Here is a 24788-nt window from a genome sequence, read left to right on the forward strand (position 1 = left end):
CTCAGTTACATTACTGTAGATATCCAATGCTGAAGTCAGTAGAGTTACCCCTCATTTACACCAGAGTAAATGAGAGAAGAATTTGGCCACCAGCCAATGATTATTAGAAAGCATTCTGTTTAGCTAACTTCCTGGAACATACCACATGCAGATTTTATTTACAGTGTACACAGTGGTAAATAAACATGAATAATCATTTTGGATTAGCCAATTACATGAAATTAACAGTGTCAGTTGAAGTTTAAATCTCTAAATTGTTTTTCTGATATATTAATAAAGAGATTTTACTTTTCCAGTGTGAACCTAATATATTCTCTTCCAGACAACACTGTGAAACAATTATTTTCTGAATAGCATAACCTGTTTGGTTAAATTGCTGAAAGAATAATGGTTACCATTTATTTAACTCAGTCTGTAGATTTTTTTTTCTTAACATGTATGCCCAGATTCCCAAAGATATAGAAGCATCTAACTTCCATTCAAATCAATGGAAGTTAAGAGCCTAAATACCTTTGTGGAACTGGCCCATAGCTGCCAAGTTCTGACAACTTGACACACCTCGTAAGAACAGGAGTACTTGTGGCACCTTAGAGACTAACAAATTTATTTGAGCATAAGCTGTTGTGGGCTACAGCCCACTTCATCAGATGCATGTAGTGGAAAATACAGTAGGAAGATTTTATATACACAGAGAACGTGAAACAATGGGTGTTACCATGCACACTATAACGAGAGTGATCACTTAAGGTGAGCTATTACCAGCAGGAGAGAAAAAAATAGGCGATGGTCACATAAACACCACCCTATACCGGAAACCTACTGACCGCTATACCTACCTACGTGCCTCCAGCTTTCATCCAGACCACACCACATGATCCATTGTCTACAGCCAAGCTCTACGATACAACCGCATTTGCTCCAACCCCTCAGACAGAGACAAACACCTACAAGATCTCTATCAAGCATTCTTACAACTACAATAGTCACCTGCTGAAGTGAAGAAACAGATTGACAGATCCAGAAGAGTACCCAGAAGTCGCCTACTACAGGACAAGCCCAACAAAGAAAGTAACAGAACGCCACTAGCCGTCACCTGCAGCCCCCAACTAAAACCTCTCCAGCACATCATCAAGGATCTACAACCTATCCCGAAGGGTGACCCATCACTCTCACAGATCTTGGGAGACAGGCCAGTCCTTGCTTACAGACAGCCCCCCAGTCTGAAGGAAATACTCACCAGCAACCACACACCACACAACAAAACCACTAACCCAGGAACCTATCCTTGCAACAAAGCCTGTTGCCAACTGTGTCCACATATCTATTCAGGGGACACCATCATAGGGCCTAATCACATCAGCCACACTATCAGAGGCTCGTTCACCTGCACATCTACCAATGTGATATATGCCATCATGTGCCAGCAGTGCCCCTCTGCCATGTACATTGGTCAAACTGGACAGTCTCTACGTAAAAGAATAAATGGACACAAATCAGACGTCAAGAATTATAACATTCAAAAACCAGTTGGAAAACACTTCAGTCTCTCTGGTCACTCGATTACAGACCTAAAAGTGGCAATTCTTCAACAAAAACCTTCAAAAACAGACTCCAACAAGAGACTGCTGAATTGGAATTAATTTGCAAACTGGACAGCATTAACTTAGGCTTGAATAAAGACTGGGAGTGGATGTGTCATTACACAAAATAAAACTATTTCACCATGTTTATTTCCCCCCCCCCCCACTACTGTTCCTCAGACATTCTTGTCAACTGCTGGAAATGGCCCACCTTGATTATCACTACAAAAGGTCCCGTCCCCGCCCCCGCTCTCCTGCTGGTAATAGCTCGCCTTAAGTGATCACTCTCGTTATAGTGTGCATGGTAACACCCATTGTTTCATGTTCTCTGTGTATATAAAATCGTCCTACTGTATTTTCCACTGCATGCATCCAATGAAGTGGGCTGTAGCCCACGAAAGCTTATGCTCAAATAAATTTGTTAGTCTCTAAGGTGCCACAAGTACTCCTGTTCTTTTTGCGGATACAGACTAACACGGCTGCTACTCTGATACCTCATAAGGGTTTCACTTGCCAGGTAAACTTGATTGTACAACTACTAGACATTAGTTCCAAAGCATGTTGAATATGGTTTAAGTAAAGTACATTGGCTAACATACAAAAATATTTGAAAGCTTGTTTTCAAAATATTAACCTTTGATTTTTATTACTGATTAGGTAATAGATATATGAAATGCTGTATTGTATAGATGAAATAGCCTTAGAAACAGCCTCATGGTGGCACTGTTTATTCTTAACAGAAAATGATAGCTTATCTCAAGAACTAAAGTCGGGTGCTGTAGAAGATGCATTATTCTTTTCAAAATGTGTAGTTTAAGTTCAGTGAAATGAATCATTTTCAGGAGGATGTAGTTCCAGCGAATGATAGTTATGGTGACACATTGATGAGCCATAATGGCAGTATACCTACAATTTGTTGTAGGCCAGACCTGGCCTTAAAGTAGGGTTTGCTGCAAGGCAGCAGGTATAATTACCAAAACAAAAAGAAACAGTTACTGTATGTCATCCCTTGCTAATGACCACAACATTTTCTTACCCAGTAATCTGTAACAAAAAGCCACAAAAGTGCAGCACTAAAGAAAAACTTGGTGGCACAAAATTATTCCAGCCAATTGAGTGGAAATGACAGAGAGTAATATGAAGTTATCTTTGGCAGGGAGATGTGTGTTTGGAATGTCACTAGTGGACAGTGCATTGACAGTGCAAACCTTCCTTATAGGCATACAGCAATCTGTGTAAGTATAGCAACTTTTCATTGAATATTTCAGTGCTTTACAATGTGAGTTGCACATTATTCATTATTATTATTTTATTTATTACATCTCTGATTTTGGGGGAAATATGTTTTAAAATTGTTTATGAATGTAACATACTTCATAAGGAAGAAAGCATAGAGAGCAAAAATCTTGCTGCAGTGTATGTAGCATTTTACCATTTATTATTTATTCCTGTTTCATTTTCCATCTGGGAAATGAACTAAAAAAATTTCCGCTTTGTATTTCACCTCTATTTCTCAGACAAATAGAAGCATTTCTTTTTCAGCCACTAATGTTTCTAGAAAGTAATATCCATATATTTATTGATTGTGACATTTGAGCTTCAGGTATTGATGCACAGTAAGGCCATTTCTTGTGGTTTTTGTTTTGGCCTTCATGAGGGCAACATGGAAAATGTTAGTTTAAGGTCGTGTGTCTTGAAAATGGGTAAATGCAAATCTATAGCCAAACATTTTGTAAGACAGTTTGCTAGTGATCTTACTTTTAAACTTAGATTAGTTGGAGGGTTTTGATTGCCTAGCTGCTAACCTCCAGGAAAATACTTGGTTCTCTTTCCAAAAATGCACTTTCTTTCATGACAGAGCTCAGTGGTAGTAACCTTATTTTTAGATGTCAAATTGCTTTAAATCTTTCTTCAGTCAATTCCCTTTCAAGTCTCTGCTTTGAAGTATATCCAGGTACTTGCTAAGTACCTAGATGCTAGAGAGCGAGGGGTATGTGAAATATGTATGTGTATGATTTAGGAGTGGCTCTGATTCAGAGAGCTGCTGGTTTATTTCTGGATGTGTTCATGAAAGAATTGCTGAGGGCCCTTAAGTTAATTAAAATGCTCTCTTTCTTGAGTGTGGAAGTCTAGGTTGTAAGTGTTGAAAATCTGAGAACTTTTTAGAGCTTTCATGAAACTCCCAAGCTACAGGAAAATTTAAATATTTCAAAGCTTGTAGAGGTAATACTGTTTCCATGCAACTTTTTTGGTTTGCCTGGTTGACTGAAGCATAAATATCAATGTTAGTTTTTAAATGACCTTGGTTTCTTCAACTTGTCAATTAACAATTAAATGTACTTTTATAGTTTTATCAACAGACTTGGGGCCTGTATGCCATATTGTAATGAAAATCACTCCTCAACAATTCATATTACCATACATATACAACAGCAATAATGTTGTAACAGTGGGTTCAATATGTTCTGCTGCGGGGTGTGGCTCAATTAGAGGTAAAGAGGTAAGGAGCTAGAGAACTACTAAAAAGAGGTAGAGATGTGGACTAGCATGTTGGTTTAGTACCAGTCCATTGTGCTGTTATAGGAGATCAAAGGTACAGTCCTTATACCTTGCTCTCAATGCCAGGTAGCTTGGGAGGGCAGGAGAAACAACGTACTCCTCTCCAGGAAAGACTAGCACCCCTCACTAGGAGGTATGTGGAGACATTGAAAAGATGACAAAAGGAGAAAATGGGTATCTAAGAGGAAAATTGGGGTGGGGGGGGGAGGAGGTAGGACAGGAATTATCATTCTTAAAAGAACAGCCTTCAAAAGTGAGTACTACCTTGTATTACTGCTCCAGAAGTACTGATTGCTGGTAGTATTTGTGAGAGCTTACTACCTACACGAGGTTACTCTGAGATGGGTGCCGACATATACAGATTTTGATGGTATCAGCACATGAAAAATGTTGCTTGATTGCCAATTAACATTTCACAAATCTAGTTTTGTAGGTTCCTTCTGTACTCATGTATGCCTCAGCAGAAAATGGCAGAAGTCAGGACACTGCAAAGTGAACATTTGCCATTTTAAATGAAACTTGAACACAAGGAGCAACAGGCCTTTTAATCATTTGTGGTTAAGTAAATGTGAGATCTTCTCTTCCTACAGGACTGATTGTCCAAATCTGCCAGTTAAAAGCTGCTTTTTTAAAGAACAGCAGTAGCTACAAATGGTTGAAAGCATTTGTTGCTGTGTTTCTATGGAGCCAAAGTAACATTTACAGTTATGATAACATTTCCAGATATGCGTTCTTTGTGCTGTGTAGTTGTGTATATCTTTTTCCATTTTGTTATTTATGTAACTCTTTATAATTTTCAGATATTATTTAGTTAACTGTAACAAAATGGAGTAAGTTTCCAAAACTGAAAGAGTATAGAGCTAAGCAACAATGAATAAAAAAGTATAATTCAGCAGTATATTTTCATGCTAGTACATGATCACTCAATTTATTTTGACAACTTTATTTATTTAGATTCCACTTGAAGCAACAGTCCCAGGCCCTAGGCATTTTTACAACATTTACACATAGAATTACAAATAAAAATCACACACAATCCAACTGTGCATGCATACCATAATAATATTGCCCCAAATAACACCCACATTAGCTACTTCGCATCCACCACCCAATAGCCAACCCCACCCTCAGACGCTTAAAAAACCAAAAATGTGCTGAATACTAACAAATTTGGCCTCCTTTTAAACAAGTGAATTTCATAGTTGAGAATCCCTCCTGGAAAATAACCTACCATCAGCCCTCTTCTTTTTCATACTGGTGGGTTTTAGGTTAGAGCACCATCAGAATGGCAGCAGTGTCTTGTGGATGGGGAGAGATGAGGACTCTCAGATGAACAAATCCCAAACCCACTTAGGGTTTTATAGGGTAAAATTAACCCCTTTAACTCCACCAGGAATTTAATAGCTAATATGGATTATGGAGCTCTGATGTGATGTGATGTCTGCATGAGGCCTCCTCAATAAGCATTCATTTGCATTAATTTCATCTTACCATCATACGTTTCAGAATGTTAGTCTCATGAGATGAAGCAGGGAGCTTCTTTTTCTGGTTGTTCAGAGTTATATACAGGTATTAATTGGCTCACCAGTATGATTCTGATGCAGTTTAAAAATAAGTTTTAATGTGTTTAAAATACTGTTTTTGTTAATTAAAATTTTTAAAAATGATGTGTATGAAAGCCAGAAATAATATGCAAGAGAACTTTGTGTAGCTCTCTCTGTTAACCTTTTCTTGCTTAATTCCATTTGGACAGTATTACCATTGCTCCTTCCGAATGACAGGGGATGGCTGGCTTCTGTGTTGTGGACAATATCAAGATGTCGTCATTATTGATGCTAAGACTTTGGCAGTTCTTCACACTTTAATATCTTTTCAGTCTTCTGACTGGATCAGTTGCATGTGCATTGTTCACTCCACAAGGATTCAAGGTACATATAGTAGTGACATGCAGAAATTAGCATGTAAGCCGGCCAGTCATGTCTTGTTTTTATATAGAGCAGCAAATGCCTAAAGATTCTTTCTATGCCAAATTTTAATTATAGTTACTTAAATATATTGTTATGTTTCACAAATGCGTTCAGGATGTAAAATACTTCAGTATCGAAACTTCAAGATACATTTAAATTTTAATGTCAATCAGACTTAAATTACTGTATTTTGCTTCTTAAGCAGAAACCTGAGAGCTGGAAAGAATTATTTTCTTACACTTTTTGCTTATAATTAGCTCAATTAATAGGCTACCTGTGAAAATGATTATATGTGTGCAGGGCCTGATTTTCAAAAGTGTTTATGTGCAGTTGCAATAACAAAGTGCTTGTGCAATTATTCACCTACTTTGCTCACACATTTACCTTGATGAAATATCCTATTTGCACATGAGATTGATGGTTAAGCGCATGGTTGAGCATTTCTGTATACAAGGACCCCGTTTCCCTGAACAATACAGTGGCTGCACATACAAATTAGACATTCTGTTTTGTGTGTACAGTCTGGAGCATCAGATCCAAAAGACTAAAGTTGGGATTTCCAAAACAGAGCTCCACAGTGTGCAGTAAGATAGCATTGGTGGTACTTGTGTTCTCATTCGGCTCAAATCACAGTGACTTGAATTTAGTTTCATATTGAACAGCTTTGTATTTCCGTTTTATAGAAGATTCACTAGTAGCAGTATCTGTAACTGGAGATCTTAAAGTATGGGATCTATCCTCATCCGTGACCAGTATACAGGTCAGTTTGCATGAAATGTTAAGTCTTAACTTAAAACAGGAATGTAACATAGAGAACATGGAAGTATTGTCAGGATACAAAAACACGGAATCTGAACACACTGTCTTGTGAATGTGTATTAAACAGAGATAGTTATTTTTGCAAGCATGTTTGTTGAAAAAGCTAAGGCTCTTACTAAGCCCTATCTCTTCATTCTCAATATAATTCCTAGAATCCATCCTTCCTATCTCCACTAAACACGAGTCCATGTCTTTGTACATCTCTTGCCTTGACTCCTGCATCATCTTCTGGCTTTCCTACATCTTGCCTGTTATTCTTCCACACTGATGTTAAGATCATAATCCTTTCTTGTCACTCCCTCCTCTAAACCCCTTTTTCCCTTCCTTCCACATTATGTTCAAAGCTCTGCATAATTCTACCTGTATGCTCTCTTAGTCCTTCTTTCTGTCTCCTATATACTATTTTTGTTTCCTTCTCCCACTGTCTACTTTTCATATTCTTTCATGTTATCCTCTCCATTTGGAACAGCCTTTCACCCACCCTGTGTCAAGTGTCCCCTCTCTCCTCAAGTCTACTTATTGTGTACAGTTTATGAATATTAATATTCTTACCAAAGCTGCCCTGACACCTGTTTGTGCTGGAACTGGAGTCCTAGCTTTTCTTTTGTCCCACTTAATCTGCAAGTACTTTAGGCCAAGGACTTTGATGGTTTGGGCCAAATTAATCCATGGTGTAACCCCACTGACATCAATAGCATTAAAATGTGGATGAATTCAACTTCTTGCTTTTTGTAAGCACACAGGAACATAGAAATGGCCAGACTGGAGCAGACATAAGCCCATCTAGTCTAGTACAGTGGTCAGAAACAGATGCTTCAGAGGAAGATGTCAGAACCCTGCAGTAGACAGATGTGGCCCCCATACTAGTTCAAATCTTGGTCCCTAATAGATAGGGATTGACTTAAATCCTGAAGCATGAGGTTTAATATCCCTTCCAAAATTTTTGTTGCTGTTTATTATAGCTCTGAATATTCTTGATATCCATGTCCAGTTCCTTTTAGAATCTTGCTAAATTCTTGCCCCAACAACTTCCTGTGGCAATGAGATTCACAACACTTATATTGTTATATAAAAAAAAATTAGTACTATTGCTAATAAAGGACTCAAATTTGTATAATCCTTTTCTTAAAATAGGAAGCTTGCCTTTTTAGCCACACTAGCAACCTTTTCAGCACCTCCTTTCTCCAGAGTACTCTTAGCTACATTAGTACCTTAATGTAGGAGCACCTCATGGGAGATGCATATTAATTGACAGGATCAGATCCTTAAAGAGATGCTGTCAGGTTTGATGTCACTTCTAAAAACTTGTTCATTGTTATAAAAAGTCTGTGTTTAACATTTCTGTTCAGTGTATCAGTCCTAGATAACTAGTGCTACTGCAGCCTTGAAATTGTTGCTGTTAAAGCTGAGTGACTGTGCAGCCACCAGTCACAAACAGACAGAACACGAGCGTATGCGGGTATTATGCTGACCCTTTACTTTTCTGCCCTTTGAGATGGGAGGGGTTCAGAGTTAGTGAGAATACAGCTCCTTCAAATACCTAGAGAGCACAATTCTCATCAATTGTAATTCCCTCCTGGAGCTGCCAGGGTGAGCAAGAGGATGCCATGACATTCCTGCCTGTGATAGTGGCTGTTTTGCTTTTAACCTAACAGCTGAGATTGTCTGACCACTGTAGACCTTCCTGCGGAGGACTGATGATGGGAGGGGGATTGTTTCAAGGCAGAAAATGTCAGTTTTTTGTGATGTGATCAATAATTAATAAAAAATAATTCCAACAGAACTATTTTGGGCCTGTCAGCCTCGATAGTGAGCCTTTGATATTCACCTCGAAAAGGGCAAAAAGTAGGATTTTTTTCTTTTGCAAGCCATTCATGCATTCAAAACCAAAAGGTTAGGAATATAGTGACCCCTAAAAGTGGTGGGAAAGTATTAATTTAAGTCAAGATCATTTACCGAGCATACAACCAGGTGCTGGTACTATTGTTTGCTATGCTGTAGGAAAAGAATCCCCTGTTGGCCATTGTGCATCTGAAACTGCAAGCGTATAGACTGCTATGGCTTTGTTGGCTTTACATTGAGCAATGACTAGTTCATCCTCATAGTGGCAGATCTATCAATGCTGCCTATGCTCTTCCCCACAGAATGCCCATCATCTCTACAGGGGCCATGAATCCTCCCCCCACCATACTGTTTAATGAAAAGTTACAGTTTGCATTGCATTTTGAAAGTCTGTATTTACAAAATGTTTTTAATAGCTGGTTTCTTTCCTGAAATTCATAGCCTGAAGATCCAGAATATCTTGTTTGTCTAATACTACTACTTTTCTTTCTAATATCTAGGAGAGGCAAAGTGTGTATGAACAAGAATCCAAGTCTCTGGACTGTACAAACTGCCAAGCAATAAGATTTTGCACCTACACAGAAAGACTCCTCTTAGTTGTGCTTGCAAACTGTTGGAAGGTACAGCATTACACATAGTACTTAATGCTTCCTATATAACATCATTAGGAATTCAGTAGAATTTTGGAAAAGTGAACATGATTGATTTTATATGTAAGTAGTTGTTTTTCTCCTTCAATCAAATGAAACAGTGCTCACTAGCTATTTGGGGTATCAGAGGAAACTGCTTGCTCCATTTCTTCACCAGTTATCTTAATTGCATAGCTGAGATGATAAAGGCCTGGATTTTTAAAAGGTATTTAATGCTATGCTCTGCTCTGTATTGCAGTGTCCAAGTCTCATTTTCAAAGGTGAGTTATGTTCCTAAGTCCCACTGAAAGACAGTAAGCAGACCATACCACATGCTGCCCCCCGTCCACCCCATTACTTTCTCCTGCAATTGCAGGAGAGGAGGCCCTGTGGAATAGCAGCCTATGTGTTTTCAGAGGAGCTGGGAGTGGGATAGCCGTCTTTTGCTATGCACTCCTGGAAAGGTGTGGGTTTGCGTGCTTTGTTTTTGGTGATGAAATTAATCTGTGGTGAAGAACAAATGTGTGTCCCAGATGACAGAACTGTGGGTGGATCTAACAGTGTTGGGTTAAAGAAGCTAAACATATAGTGTGATCATGCCAGGAGAACTGTCAATATTTTAAATAATATTAACAGAGGAATGTAAAAGTTCTCCCAAGAGGAAATTTGAAGGTCTTGTTCTAATGAGCTATATTCACTCCTGAACTCAATGTAGTTATACAGAGGATGAATTTTGTAACTACAAACAAAGCAAATCCCCTGCCTCCTCCCAACCCCCTGATTGTAACTCTACCTTTAAGCCTTTAATGTTGTTTTAATTTTAATTGGCAGTTTTTTCTTCCTAGAATCATGTGGCCTGTTTCTGATCTGACTGTGTTTTAACAAAAGTGTAACCCCATTGAATTTAATAGGGTAGTCTGAATGTACACCATAAAAACAGTCTCATAAATACTTTACTCTCTGAATCTTTGCTGAAAGCCAGTGTTTGTATTAAAATGAAATCGTCAACAGGAAACACATTATAGCATTCATTTATGTTTATCTATCATTTTTCTGTCTTTAGGTCTATGATTATTGTGATTTTTCCTTGCTGTGCACTGAATTCAACAAAAGTGGTCAGTGCTTTGCTGGTGGTGAAGTGCTAGCTGCTCAGAGACTCATCATCTGGATGGAAGATGGTCACAGTTACATCTACCAGCTGCTGAACAGGTGGGCTCAGATTGAAAATGAACACAAAAAGTTCAGGTACAAGATGAACTTTTGGGAGGTTTATTATGGAAAATCCCCGCATGTCGCAAATGATGAAAAACCAGAACAAAAACACTTTGGCACAAGAAGATTTACCCTGAGTTTGACAGCCCTCAGTCTTTGTTTGACACAGCAGGGGATACAGGAATAAGATTAGCCATGTAGAAATTGGGCAGCTGGTGCTGTGGTTTCAAAAAGAAATCACTTGTAATTACTTACCCAACAACTTTAGCTGAACTTGAGAATCTTGGACACAAATTCTGCTTTTAAAAAGACGAATTTCTAAATCATTTGATTTTCTTTTTAATTATGCAGTGGACATTCTAAAAGCATATATCCTGCTGATGGAAAAGTGCTCAAAGAAACTGTTTATCCTCATTTACTCTGCTCCACTTATGTGAAAGAAAATAAGGTAACATGAGAATGTTGTACAGTGAGCTTCAAAAGTTGCTTCATATTTTGCTTGTAATGACCAGACAGACTCTCAGCAAGCTGGACACTTAAGGCATTGAGTCAAACTTGGTTTAGTTGTATTGATACAATAAATAAGGCTTATTCCTTGATTCTGATTTTCAAATATGGTGAATTTATGATATACTTTGTATTTTATAAAAGGCTCTTTTTTGGGATTTTTTTTGTTAATATTCAAAATTTGTATTACAATTTAAAAGGCAAGGTAGAATATTTAGAATTCCTTGCACCCACGGGGCTCAATCCTGCAAAAAGTTACTTGTGTGAATACTCCTACTGAAGTCAGTGGGACTACACATGCATAACTGTTTGGACCCAAGGACTCTCTTAGTTCATTACAAAATGCATCCACCACAAACTGTTTGTAATCAGGTGTTTGAACACATTACATTATACTGAGATTCCTATCCTGATCCTGCAAAGACCTGTGCATGTGACCTTTTTTCCAGTGTGAGCAGACTTTACTGGCAGTACGCAGTGTGTAAAGTTAAGCACATGTGTAAGTCTTTGTAGGATTGGCACCTAAGGCCTAAGAAGCTGTTCCTAAGGTTTAGGGAAGGCTGTATAGAGGAAATTGAAAAATCAGATGGATTAAGAGTCCTTATACTTCCAGTTGTAAATGTGTGCCTAGGTGTGCCCATTGCAAGTTTACTAGTTACTAGCTTGATAATGGGTGACTCAAATGAACTCTGCTATTGGAAAGAATACATCTGAATGGTTGCTTTCCTCTCTGTGTGACTAGAGAGATAATGGCTGGTTGAATGAACAGAAATTAAGCGATTGAAAGATACAAATAAAGGATCAGTTACTACAGTGCCCACTCTGGCAAAAACAAAAACCCTATTGATTTTAACAGGGATTTTGTCTGAGTACGAACAGCAACCCTTGGACCAAGGCTAAGATTTAGTACTTATGGAATTTTACTTATTTATAATTTGGCTATGAAAAAGTATGTGGGACCTGTTCCTGTTGAAGTCAATTTTGGTTTTTTGATGTTGACTTAAGTGGACCAGGATCAGGCCCTTAAACCATTTTTCAGGATTGTGAGAGAAAAGCATATTTTTATTTGTACCCCACCAAAAGCACTATTAAATACATGGGCTTGTGTGAGGTTTTTATTAGTCCCTCCTTTTTGTTGCTGGGTTAAGGATTTTAGATACCACTTTTGCTGCATAGTTTTCCTAAACCTGACAGATTTAATTTTTATGTGAAGGGCAATAGCCATTAGTTTATTTTTCCCCTCAAACACTTGTGATATAAAATCAGATAGGATAATTGTTGAAGGATGTCAAAAGGTCAAAAACCATCAAGGAAGAGAAGTAGCCAAAAGATATGGCTTAGCAATAATTGGGTCACTGTGATGGCAGAGCAGCTTATGGATAATTTTTTCCAACAAATGAAAGCATTATTTTTGTTTAAGTATCCACAATCTACCCATTTTCTGTTCTTATTCTTTGATGTTTGGCTTCGTCCTGTCTAATTAACTCCTGGCCTGGTGTATAGGTTGTGGCAAGAGCATGGGTAGAGCAGTGCTGCACTCTGGCAGTCCCTGGGTTCCTAGTGGCCTTTAAGAGGGCCATACCAGCCAGTGCAACTTAGAGCAGCCCCGGCTTTAGAGTAGCCCCTGGCTGAGGAAAGTTCAGCCACAGCTGAGGATTCAGCCCTTTATTTCTACAGATATATTTCCAGATATTATAGTTTTATTTTGCAATTAGGGACTGTATTGTCTTAATCCGTTTTTTCATACGGAAAAGTTGACTAGTTGCTATTATTTTTGTCACAGAGTTTTCCTTTTGTTATGGGCTTTATGAATGAAAGAAAGGAACCTTTCTATAAGATTCTTTTTTCTGGAGAAGCATCTGGAAGAATCACCTTGTGGCATATTCCTGATGTCCCAGTGTCAACGCTTGATGGTTCTCCAAAAGGTTAGGCAATTTTATATATTTTGTGCAATTTTTAATTACATTGTTGCTACTTCAGTTCTCATGAAAAGTCACCCGAGCAAGTGGTGTAGTCATTCAGGGTAGAATTCATCTCTGATCTGTAAAACCAACACAAGGCTCTCCACACCAATCAAGCCATGCATAGGTCTGGAGGGGAGTTAGGTACAGTCCTTGAACAGATTGTCCACCCTGGCCAAAATGCCATGGAAAGGACTTTCACGCGGGGCCTACATAGGCCAGTGCATGGAGGTTGTCCCACTGAGGGATCATGTGATCCAACTGGTGTGGAAAAACTGCAATTACTATTCCAAACCACAGGATGACAGACAGGCCCTTTGGGAGGAGGTGGTCACGGAGGCAAGTGTGCTTTTTATTTATTTTATTTTTTTTTACAATCAGTCACTTCTCTGACTTGTTCTCAATTTTTGAATCCCTGGAAATTTCATGTGAATTATTCTTGACTATTCCTTTTTGCTAGAGATCCCAATAGCAGAAACTTGGACTCTGCAGGACGATTTTGACAAACATTGTGCTATGTCGGAAGGCATTATTGATCATCTTTGTGCATCTAAAGATGGGACCGAAAGTGCAGCAGTCACTTCATCCGTATATGTGCCCAACCTTGATAAGCTGGTGTGTGGGTGTGAAGATGGGAAAATTTTCGTAACACTTGCTTTGCATGCTGCCAAAGCAAGAATTTTAGAAGACATTTCTTTGCTGAAACGTAAGTTTTTAAAGCAGTTCTACTTAATCTAATTTTCAATCAATCATCTTTTCATATTCCCTAAATAAAAAAGAATGCAGGAAGTAAGGACATGAGGGCTCAGTTTTGTCCTTCGTTACACAAGTCCTGGTCCTGGTGGTGTTGCTGAGAGCAGCAGCCTTGAAACTGAGGGCAGAATTGAGCCCTTTCCTTTTTATTCAAGATGTTTCTCTTGTGGAACAAATATATGTTTATACTGCTCTCTCAACATATTCATGGATATGTTGCCATGAATCATTTGTTTAGTATTGTACAGTGTGTATGTTTGCACTGTTTCATTATACAGGTGAAGAAATTGCCACAGTAAGTCAAATATAAATATGGGTCATGTTACCCTGTATTTAAATTATTTGCATATTCCAAATCCACATAACTGATTTTAATTCTCAGAAGTGCAAGATCTGGTTGACTAGCTTCTTCTGAATGGTATTTTATATCCACGCTTCTTTTGGTATGAATTGTCATTTTAAGCCTAATTAAAAATAATACTAGATTATAACACATTTTTTTAATACTGAATTTCAGAGCATAGATAAAAGAATCTTTATTTCAATCTTGAAATAATTTAAATGTTTCCTCTGCTCCAGTTTCTGAAGGTGTTTAAAACTTGGTGTGTGTTTTGGTTTGGTTTGATATTTTCTTTTTCTTTTTAATACAGTAAGGCACTTTTTAATTTTGAGGCCCGTATGTTGATGCACCTTAGGATCTTTCCAGGCACATTTTTCCATTAAAGAAGTGGGAGCCCGATTGTGCAAATACTTACAATTGAGCATGGATTTGTTACTGTGATGAATTTTCTTATCAGGCCTTATTCTCCTCTCATTTACAGCAGTATAATCATAGAATCATAGAATATCAGGGTTGGAAGGGACCTCAGGAGGTCATCTAGTCCAACACCCTGCTCAAAGCAGGACCAATCCCCAATCAAATCATCCCAGCCAAGGCTTTGTCAAGCCTGACCTTAAAAACTTCCAAGGAAGGAGATTCTACCACCTCCCTAGGTAATGCATTCCAGTGTTTCACCACCCTCCTGGTGAAAAAGTTTTTCCTAATATCCAACCTAAACCTCCCCCACTGCAACTTGAGACCATTACTCCTTGTCCTGTCCTCTTCTACCACTGAGAATAGTCTAGAACCATCCTCTCTGGCACCACCTCTCAGGTAGTTGAAAGCAGCTATCAAATCCCCACTCATTCTTCTCTTCTGCAGACTAAACAATCCCAGCTCCCTCAGCCTCTCCTCGTAAGTCATGTGTTCCAGACCCCTAATCATTTTTGTTGCCCTTCGCTGGACTCTCTCCAATTTATCCACATCCTTCTTGTAGTGTGGGGCCCAAAACTGGACACAGTACTCCAGATGAGGCCTCACCAATGTCGAATAGAGGGGAACGATCTCGTCCCTCGATCTGCTCGCTATGCCCCTACTTATACATCCCAAAATGCCATTGGCCTTCTTGGCAACAAGGGCACACTGCTGACTCATATCCAGCTTCTCGTCCACTGTAACCCCTAGCTCCTTTTCCGCAGAACTGCTGCCTAGCCATTCGGTCCCTAGTCTGTAGCTGTGCATTGGGTTCTTCCATCCTAAGTGCAGGAACCTGCACTTATCCTTATTGAACCTCATCAGGTTTCTTTTGGCCCAATCCTCCAATTTGTCTAGGTCCTTCTGTATCCTATCCCTCCCCTCCAGCGTATCTACCACTCCTCCCAGTTTAGTATCATCCGCAAATTTGCTGAGAGTGCAATCCACACCATCCTCCAGATCATTTATGAAGATATTGAACAAAACCGGCCCCAGGACCGACCCCTGGGGCACTCCACTTGACACCGGCTGCCAACTAGACATGGAGCCATTGATCACTACCCGTTGAGCCCGACAATCTAGCCAACTTTCTACCCACCTTATAGTACATTCATCCAGCCCATACTTCTTTAACTTGCTGACAAGAATACTGTGGGAGACCGTGTCAAAAGCTTTGCTAAAGTCAAGAAACAATACATCCACTGCTTTCCCTTCATCCACAGAATCAGTAATCTCATCATAGAAGGCGATTAGATTAGTCAGGCATGACCTTCCCTTGGTGAATCCATGCTGACTGTTCCTGATCACTTTCCTCTCGTGTAAGTGCTTCAGGATTGATTCCTTGAGGACCTGCTCCATGATTTTTCCGGGGACTGAGGTGAGGCTGACTGGCCTGTAGTTCCCAGGATCCTCCTTCTTCCCTTTTTTAAAGATTGGCACTACATTAGCCTTTTTCCAGTCATCTGGGACTTCCCCCGTTCGCCACGAGTTTTCAAAGATAATGGCCAATGGCTCTGCAATCACATCCGCCAATTCCTTTAGCACTCTCGGATGCAACTCGTCCGGCCCCGTGGACTTGTGCACGTCCAGCTTTTCTAAATAGTCTCTATCCACCTCTTTCTCCACAGAGGGCTGGCCATCTACTCCCCATGTTGCGATGCCCAGCGCAGCAGTCTGGGAGCTGTCCTTGTTAGTGAAGACAGAGGCAAAAAAAGCATTGAGCACATTAGCTTTTTCCACATCCTCTGTCACTAGGTTGCCTCCCTCATTCAGTAAGGGGCCCACACTTTCCTTGGCTTTCTTCTTGTTGCCAACATACCTGAAGAAACCCTTCTTGTTACTCTTGACATCTCTTGCTAGCTGCAGCTCCAGGTGCGATTTGGCCCTCCTGATTTCATTCCTACATGCCCGAGCAATATTTTTATACTCTTCCCTGGTCATATGTCCAACCTTCCACTTCTTGTAAGCTTCTTTTTTATGTTTAATATCCGCTAGGATTTCACCATTAAGCCAAGCTGGTCGCCTGCCATATTTACTATTCTTTCGACTCATCGGGATGGTTTGTCCCTGTAACCTCAACAGGGATTCCTTGAAATACAGCCAGCTCTCCTGGACTCCTTTCCCCTTCATGTTAGTCCCCCAGGGGATCCTACCCATCCGCTCCCTGAGGGAGTCGAAGTCTGCTTTCCTGAAGTCCAGGGTCCGTATCCTGCTGCTTACCTTTCTTCCCTGTGTCAGGATCCTGAACTCGACCATCTCATGGTCACTGCCTCCCAGATTCCCATGCACTTTTGCTTCCCCCACTAATTCTTCCCTGTTTGTGAGCAGCAGGTCAAGGGAGATACACCAGAATAAAGCCAGCGTAAATGAATCTCCCTTGATTATACTGCTGTAATTGAGAGGAGAATCAGGCCTGACAAGAAAATAGGACCAATAGGACTGCTTGGAATCATGAACACTATGCCTAGTCATGAGCATTTTCAGAGTCTGGTCCTAAGTTTTGTTTGTATTTTAAAATGTGTGGAGACTTTTCGTAGTCTTTACTTAATCCTGCTTACTGAGAGTTTTACCCAAGTAAGACTGAGGACCCCACACTCCCCTCCACTTGAGCAGTTGAAAGGCCCTAAGCCCTGGGGTGAAGATCAGGGAATGCCAAGGGGAAAATGGTAGAGTATGTTCCCCCACCAGCACCTAACCACTTTTCTCCCCTCTGCAACCCTGCATTGGAGCCCAGCTCTGCACAGCCAATGCTCTGTTCATATACAGGAGAGCTGGATGTGATGTATTGCAAAAAAACAGATGGTATGTCTACACTGCAATGTAAGCCCAGCGTTTGAACTCAAGTTCAAGCCTAATCGCTCTTCTGTCTGCACACAAATTGTGCTAACCCAGGACTCAGAGCCAGGGTTCCAGAACCCCACAGGGGTGGAGGGTCCAAGCCCCAGTCTAGCTGGGAGCCAGGTTTAAAGCCCTATTGCTTTGCAGTGTAGATGGAGCCCACTGGACTCATGCTCTGGGATTCTGCCAAAAGTACCCCACAATTCCTCTGAACACTCAAGTTTGGTGGAAGGTCAAGTTTTCCCACACTGCACCATGAACAAAGGACTAGAGCGGCCACATTATGCGAGGAAGTCTGGAATATAGCTGGTTGGACTCAGGCCTGCAAATGCAGTGTGGATGCTGGTGCCCCAGGTTGGGATACAAGGTTCAACAATTTCTAACCTGGGGTTACAAATGAGTGTAGATGCTCAAACCCTAGGTTAACAAACCCAGGGTTTGCTAACTCAAGTTCTTCTAACCCTAGGCTGACATTGCATTGCAGACATATCCAGAGTCTTTCTGTAGTTGAGGGAGGTGCAGAAGGTTTCAGATCCAGTTGGTTCCCTCCTGCAGATCCTGGGCTGTGTTCCTTTTGGTCATTTCTCAAGTCCACTCTGACTCCCCTCCCCAAAAGGAAAAATATAACAGAGTGGCAGCAGCTCAGGAGCTGTGGATCTGTGCGCCTGTTGTGTGCCTTTTGTGGCACAGAGAAAAGAATTTGATCTTGAGTAAGGGCTATATTGGCCTAAAACTGTTACTCATTTAGGAGTGAGCTCTTGAATAGAGGTGGTGCTAGCCCATTGGTGGTCCGAAGCAGGAATATTTTTGACCCCCTCTTGCCTACAACACATACTAAAAAAGCAAACAGGGGACCCCCTTGAGCTGCTTGGAGTGCTAAGCAATTGCTTCCTCTGTTTATGCCTAGCGCTGACTCTGCTCTTGAATACATTTCATCGTACAGATTTCCTGTCTGCAAGCACATATATAGTAAAAATCTGAAAGCTTTTTATTTATTTATTTATTTATTTTTTGTAAAGGGCAGAAATCATTTATCTAACATTTTTGTCTTACAGATACTTTGCCTTCCAAAGTTCTTAAGGGCCACCGCAGCAGTGTTACTTGTTTACTTTATCCACACAGTGAATCAGTCAGGTTTGATCCAAGCTGGCTGGTGTCAGGTGGCCAGGATTCTTGTGTGATCTGGTGGGATATATTTAAGGAGGAAATTTTGCATCAATTCACTCTGCAAGCTGGTCCAGTAAGGAACCTGTTGTTATCACCAGAGAACTACAGAGTAAGTAAAGACAGAGTAAATGATGGTTTTTTTAGAGGGCGGGGCGAGGTAACAATTTATTCTTAATGATATAGTAATACTTTTATTTTATTTGTAACTTAATTCCCAGTTACTAACTACTTTATGTTTTGTGTGAGATCTACATCCTGTTTTGGGGTCTGATTTGCCACTGTTACATCAGTGCAGTTCCCATTAAGTCATCAACCTGGTGAACTGGAGTGTAGAATCAAGACTTTCCTTTCTGAATGTGGCATTTTTAGAGAGAACTAATTCTGAATAAATGTAATTGCCAGCGGGCACATAGATCATGATTCTCGTCTCGCTTATATATGCTGGTGTAAATCTGAAGTGGCTTCCACTGAAGTCAATAGTTACGCTGGTGTAAAAACTGTGTGAGAGGAGAATCAGGCCAATAACACTTAGTTATGTATAAATGTGTGGTGTTTGGTTATTTTGATACCTAGCAAATTTCTATTGGCGTTGTTCTCATGTCTAACTAGATGCTTTAGAAACAGTCTTTTACTTCAGAATGAATGATCAGCGCTAGTAATATTTAATTGCTAATATTCTTGGGGATCTTTGAAATGTACAGGGTTCACTACAGGTTTCAGAGTAACAGCCGTGTTAGTCTGTATTCGCAAAAAGAAAAGGAGTACTTGTGGCACCTTAGAGACTAACCAATTTATTTGAGCATAAGCTTTCGTGAGCTACAGCTCACTTCATCGGATGTATACTGTGGAAAGTGTAGAAAATCTTTTTATATACACACAAAGCATGAAAAAATACCTCCTCCCACCCCACTTTCCTGCTGGTAATAGCTTGGTTCACTACAGTAAACCCTTACTTACATGAGAAGCCCCTGAAGTCCATGGAGCAAGGATTTTAGACCTTAAAGGTCAAATGCACCTTAGTTCAAAAGGCCTGCGCAATAACCTATTTATCAAACAAGGTCCACTTATGGTGTATCTACACTACAGCTGGAGGTGTAATTTCCAGCTTGGGTAGACATATATGTGCTAGCTTTGTTCGAGCTAGCTAATTAAAAACAGCAGGGTAGACATGATAGACTATGTGGTGGTTCAGATAGGTGGTGGTTTAGGCTTGCCGCAGGAGTAAATACTAGGATATTGGGCAGAAATTACATGTACACAGAGTTTTAAGGCTTAACTGGTTCACAGGGTCTTGTGCTGGCCCTCTGCACAGCTAGGTGAAAATCACCCCTGTGGCAAAAGGTGGTAACATGATCTCTTAAGCCCTGTTTTCAGGGGCTGTGTTGGATTTACGTGGCACCTAGGCATTTTTCTGGTCCTTTGCACAGGGGTGAATTTTACCCTAGAGTGAATTCCACCCTGTGTCAGTAACGATTACTTGTGGAAATAAAGCTTTTACTGGAACGATCCACACAGTGCACAATGCAATTATAACACACCCAGTTTTTGCACTGGCGATATTTTGCCTTTCGCCTTTGTGTCATAAGAACTGACACACAATTTTATGTCAGGTGAATAGAGAATAGAAGTAATTTTTATTTCCACGGAAAACCTCTATTACTAAGTATATTTGATTATATAGTTGCTCCTTTAATAGCCCACCTGTTGATGTATGCAATTTTTTTGAGGATCCAATTCACATGCATTGGATTGTACCTTTCCTTTGGAGATCAGATTTATAGTTAATCTGTTCAAACAATTTTGGGGATGCAGGCTGAAATGTAACACTAGTTTCTAAATGAATATATTTTGTGGCAGGGACTGTTTTTTGTTTTGTTTTCTGTGTTTGTACAGTGCCTAGCACAATGGGCTCCCGATCCAGGACTGGAGCTCATAGGTGCTACCACAATAAAAATAATAATTCAATTTTTATGATTATTTTTATTGATATGTTTTTGCAGCTAAACGGGCACAGGATTGTGTGCTGTATATGCAGTGATCATTCAGTAGCACTTCTACACCTTCAGGAGAGAGTATGTCTCTTACATGCCAGGAAGCATTTGTTTCCTGTGAAGATGATAAAATGGCACCTAGCTGAAAATCTGCTAATTGTTGGATGCGAAGATGATTCAGTTTATGTTTGGGAAATTGAAACAGGTAATGTGTTTTTTCTTGTTCAGCCCTCGCTAATTAGTTTTGTTTTAATCTATGATGTTTGGTACCCAGATCTGTAGTGAGGCCCTGCAAAGATAGTAACAGATTACCTTTATTAACTAGAAACTTCAAATTTTGTATTATAAATGAGCAAGAATTAAAGGCTTCATGTGATACAGAGTATGTCAATAATAAAATACAAGTGCTTGAGTCAGATCCTGACAAGCAGATGATTAGCTGATATTGCAGTACAGAGAAGTGAGCCGGATATTTCTGGAAGCTATAAATAAAAACATAAGTTATCTACTTTAATTATTAACAAGAGAGAAATTTACTGTCCTACCGATCTCAAATTATGTCATTACATTTTTCCTTCTTCAGCATACTCACAATCTTAGCAACCTTTTGAGTTAATTGATGATCAGTAATAATGGAAGATAATTAATTGCAACTCTCACAACTGTGTAGTTGGGAAAACTAACACTGAGTATTTCAGCTTAAATTGTGGATTCACAGGTGATTTTAGTAGAGTTACTGCTGATTAATAAGGATGGTAAATGTACTTATTTGAACGTTGAGACTTACAATTATTAGAAGCTTTAATGTTATTGAAAATTGCAATACAATGTTTATCTCTGCAAGTGAGAACACCTCTTGTGAAAAAAGAGAACATGAGTTTAGAAGACGTGATATACAGAATATTAATACTAGAGGAAAATATGTTACAAAATTCACTATACAAAACTTAATTCACAACATTTATAAAGATATTTTGCTTCACAAACTAATATAACTAAGTCAATGGATATCCTGAAAAAGTACCTATTTTAGACAAAGTTCCCTGTTTAAATGTGAAAAATACTAATATTCAATGAAGAACTTGGCAAAAAGCAGACTGCATAAATTATATACTACATGGATTTTAGTAAGCTATTTAATACAGTTTAGTAATGAGGATAGGAACTGCCAAGACATATGGTACTTATTTTTCCTCTGATATACTGATTCTTAAAAAAAAAAAAAAAAAAAGTTGGCTTAAGTTAAAATGAAGTTATTAGCATTTAAAATCTGTTGAAAACCATCATTTTTTCCAAAACCGGTATGATTTTTTCCAGTATGGAAGACATATTGTGCAAAAATATTTTTTCTAGGTTTTAAAAATGCTTCCAAATAACACCTTTTTGTTCAAAAGAAACAGAAAAGATGTTGTTCTTGAGGTGGAGAGCCACAGTGACCTCAGGAGACTGTTAAATTGTGTGTAGTGCTGTATTTATTTTCTACTGTGCTATTATATGCTGTTCTGTGAGTAAAAGAATTAAAACTGCTGCTTACATTTACAGCTTTAATCCTACTGCAATGAAAAAGGATGTGGGATAAAATGTTCAAAAGCACCTCAGTAACTTAAGAACATGGCGCTTAAGAGTTGTATTCTCAAAAGCAATTTTTAGATGCTCTGGAGTCACTTAGGAGCTTTTGAAAATGCTACACTTCTCCATTCATATTTTTATTTGGTTATGCACTTTTTCTTAACTGTAGTTTCTGATTAATATCTATAATGTATAAGATTCCCTTTTTTTACTTGTACATTAAGTCTGCTCTGTAAATATGTGCTTGACAGGCCAAATTCTGTGGGTTTTTCTCCAAACAGGTACACATTAGATTGCATTAGTTCCCCCCTCCTGCTAAGCCATCTCTTCCCTTTGAGGTTTTGTAGTATTCAAATCATTCTCCCTCTGCCTGTTTGGTCACTCCTTTACATTATCCTTGGTCTGTATTGGTCCCCTCCTTTTCTTCCACGATACATCACACTTGGAATACCTTCTTGATTCTGTGTTTCATGCAACCTCATTCTCCTCCTTTGCCACCCCTTCTCAAGGCTCACTTCTTTTGGTTAGCTTTTAAATGCTGTCCACCACTGTATCACTCCTGCCCTCCTACTGACTTTGCTTCCTCAAGCCATGAATATAATACGTTTACATATTAAACTATTTTTTTTAAAAAAAAGAACCAGAAGCATATGTACAATGGGTGCATTTACTTCCATTCTCGTTCTAGAGATATTACTGGATCTAGTTATGGTCTCCATTTTAAATATGAACAATAGCTCTGAAACCAGTAATACCTTTAAAATCAGAATGAATTTGAAGTGCACTCGCACTTCTATGTAATATAAGCATAGAAGATGTTGGGTATTTTTTTTTAACTCCTTCCCATTTCTTGCTATGGAATGCCTATCAGATTGCAGGCTCCAACCATTCAATTATTTTTACTCAGAATTTCAGCACTGGGCAAATCTGTTTACACCTCATAGTTTGTAAATTTTGAGATCTCACTGAACATCAAGTACTCTTGGCATTCTCTTACCTGAAAAATGTCACACTGTGACACTAAATCTAAGACTGAAATTACTTGGCACAGGATTATGCACTTCCTTCATAAAAATACTATTGCTGATGCATTTAAAAAAACAAGTTTTAAAGTTTTTTAAGCTACGTACACACTGTACTTTAAAAAATGTGAGTAAATAAGGTGATGAGAGCAAGAGATTAAAAGTTGATGCCTCTTACTACAAATGACTTACACAGTGGCCATCAGTAGAAAAATCAACATTTACCTGGAGTGGAATCTGAGACTAACTTCCTATTGTAACTATAGGGAGATAAAAATAGGTACCTACCACTGTGTGGTGGTAGTTGGTAAATTCTGACATTTTAAAGGAGAAAATTATTTGCTGGAGAAATCTTAAGACCCTTTTGTTCCAATCCTGCATTTCTTGTTCACCTAAAACTCCTGTCGAAGTCAGTGAGAATTCTGAGTGTGGAAACGGTAGAATTTTGCCCCCTTTCATCTCAAAGACATCTTTGAAAGCATGTAATTGGAATTTAGGAGGGTGGTATTCTAGGAAATGTTTACAGATCCTTAACTCTGAAGGATAAAGATTTGTGAACATTTCCCAAAGAAATCTTGGGTTGTTGTTTTTGTTTGTTTGTTTGTTTGTTTTTTTAAGATTTTGGAACCAGAACAAACAAATATATTTTGCGGCTGAAACATGGTGTACAATATCTTAACCAGAGAATTACTGTGTGCATTTGAAGCATATTCAGAAGTAAAACTGGCCAAATTCATGTTTAAGAATGACAAAATAAAGTAGACTTTCTAGATGTTCACTTTTCAGAGTAACAGCCGTGTTAGTCTGTATTCGTAAAAAGAAAAAAGAAAAGGAGTACTTGTGGCACCTTAGAGACTAACCAGACTAACTTTTTTCTTTTTAGATGTTCACTGTAATTCTCTTTCAATCACAGCTACAATACTTTTTAGGATGAGTTTTACAAGGGATTATTTTATATCATGTGTTAATCACTTTGGATATTAAAAATAAAACAGCTGAGATGTTCTTAAAAACTGTTACTATGCATTCACAATATTTATTTTTCATACACATTTTTAGTATGTATTTGTTACTATGGATCCATAATATGCAATCTGTGCTGTTGTTAATAAGTATTTGCAGGATACTCTGCAATAGCTTCTCAGGAGCTCTTATAGCATATAAATGAATATGAATTAGGGCTAAAGCTCACAACTCAGCTAAAACTGAAAGGGACTATTGACATGTTATTGGATTCTAAGGAAACTCAGACCCTATAGCATATCAATGAAATACTTAAAAATACTTTAAAACTGGAAATTAAACTAGAAGAACTATTTTAAGAGTGTAATTTAAACTCATACAAGGAAGAAAAGTCAGATTTGAAAGCACTAACACTACCCATTATACCTGTATGAAAGAGACCACAAAGCATTGGTTATTCATTCCATAGCAAGGGCTAAATTTTGTTAGAACTTATACTCGATGAAAATGAAGTGACTTCAGAAGGTATGTCAGAGCAGGACTCTGTTCTGCAATACCCAGTCACAAGAAGGTGGTACAAGGGGAAGGTTTTTAAATGTAACATTTTTAATGCTTT

General features: G+C 38.9%; 1 protein-coding gene across 1 annotated transcript in view; it reads left to right on the forward strand.

Moving 5' to 3' along the window:
* The window catches only part of WDR72 (WD repeat domain 72), a 176147-nt gene that overhangs the window by 16511 nt on the left and 134848 nt on the right, over positions 1-24788 (forward strand). The window contains exons 4-13 of the mRNA XM_074964768.1: positions 2737-2815; positions 5893-6067; positions 6790-6866; positions 9268-9387; positions 10460-10605; positions 10960-11056; positions 12899-13040; positions 13537-13782; positions 18516-18736; positions 20628-20823. Coding sequence (XP_074820869.1) covers positions 2737-2815; positions 5893-6067; positions 6790-6866; positions 9268-9387; positions 10460-10605; positions 10960-11056; positions 12899-13040; positions 13537-13782; positions 18516-18736; positions 20628-20823 — 1499 coding nt within the window. The remainder of the gene's footprint in view (positions 1-2736; positions 2816-5892; positions 6068-6789; positions 6867-9267; positions 9388-10459; positions 10606-10959; positions 11057-12898; positions 13041-13536; positions 13783-18515; positions 18737-20627; positions 20824-24788) is intronic.

This window comes from Natator depressus, chromosome 10 (genome assembly GCF_965152275.1).
Source record: "Natator depressus isolate rNatDep1 chromosome 10, rNatDep2.hap1, whole genome shotgun sequence".
NCBI lineage: Eukaryota > Metazoa > Chordata > Testudines > Cheloniidae > Natator > Natator depressus.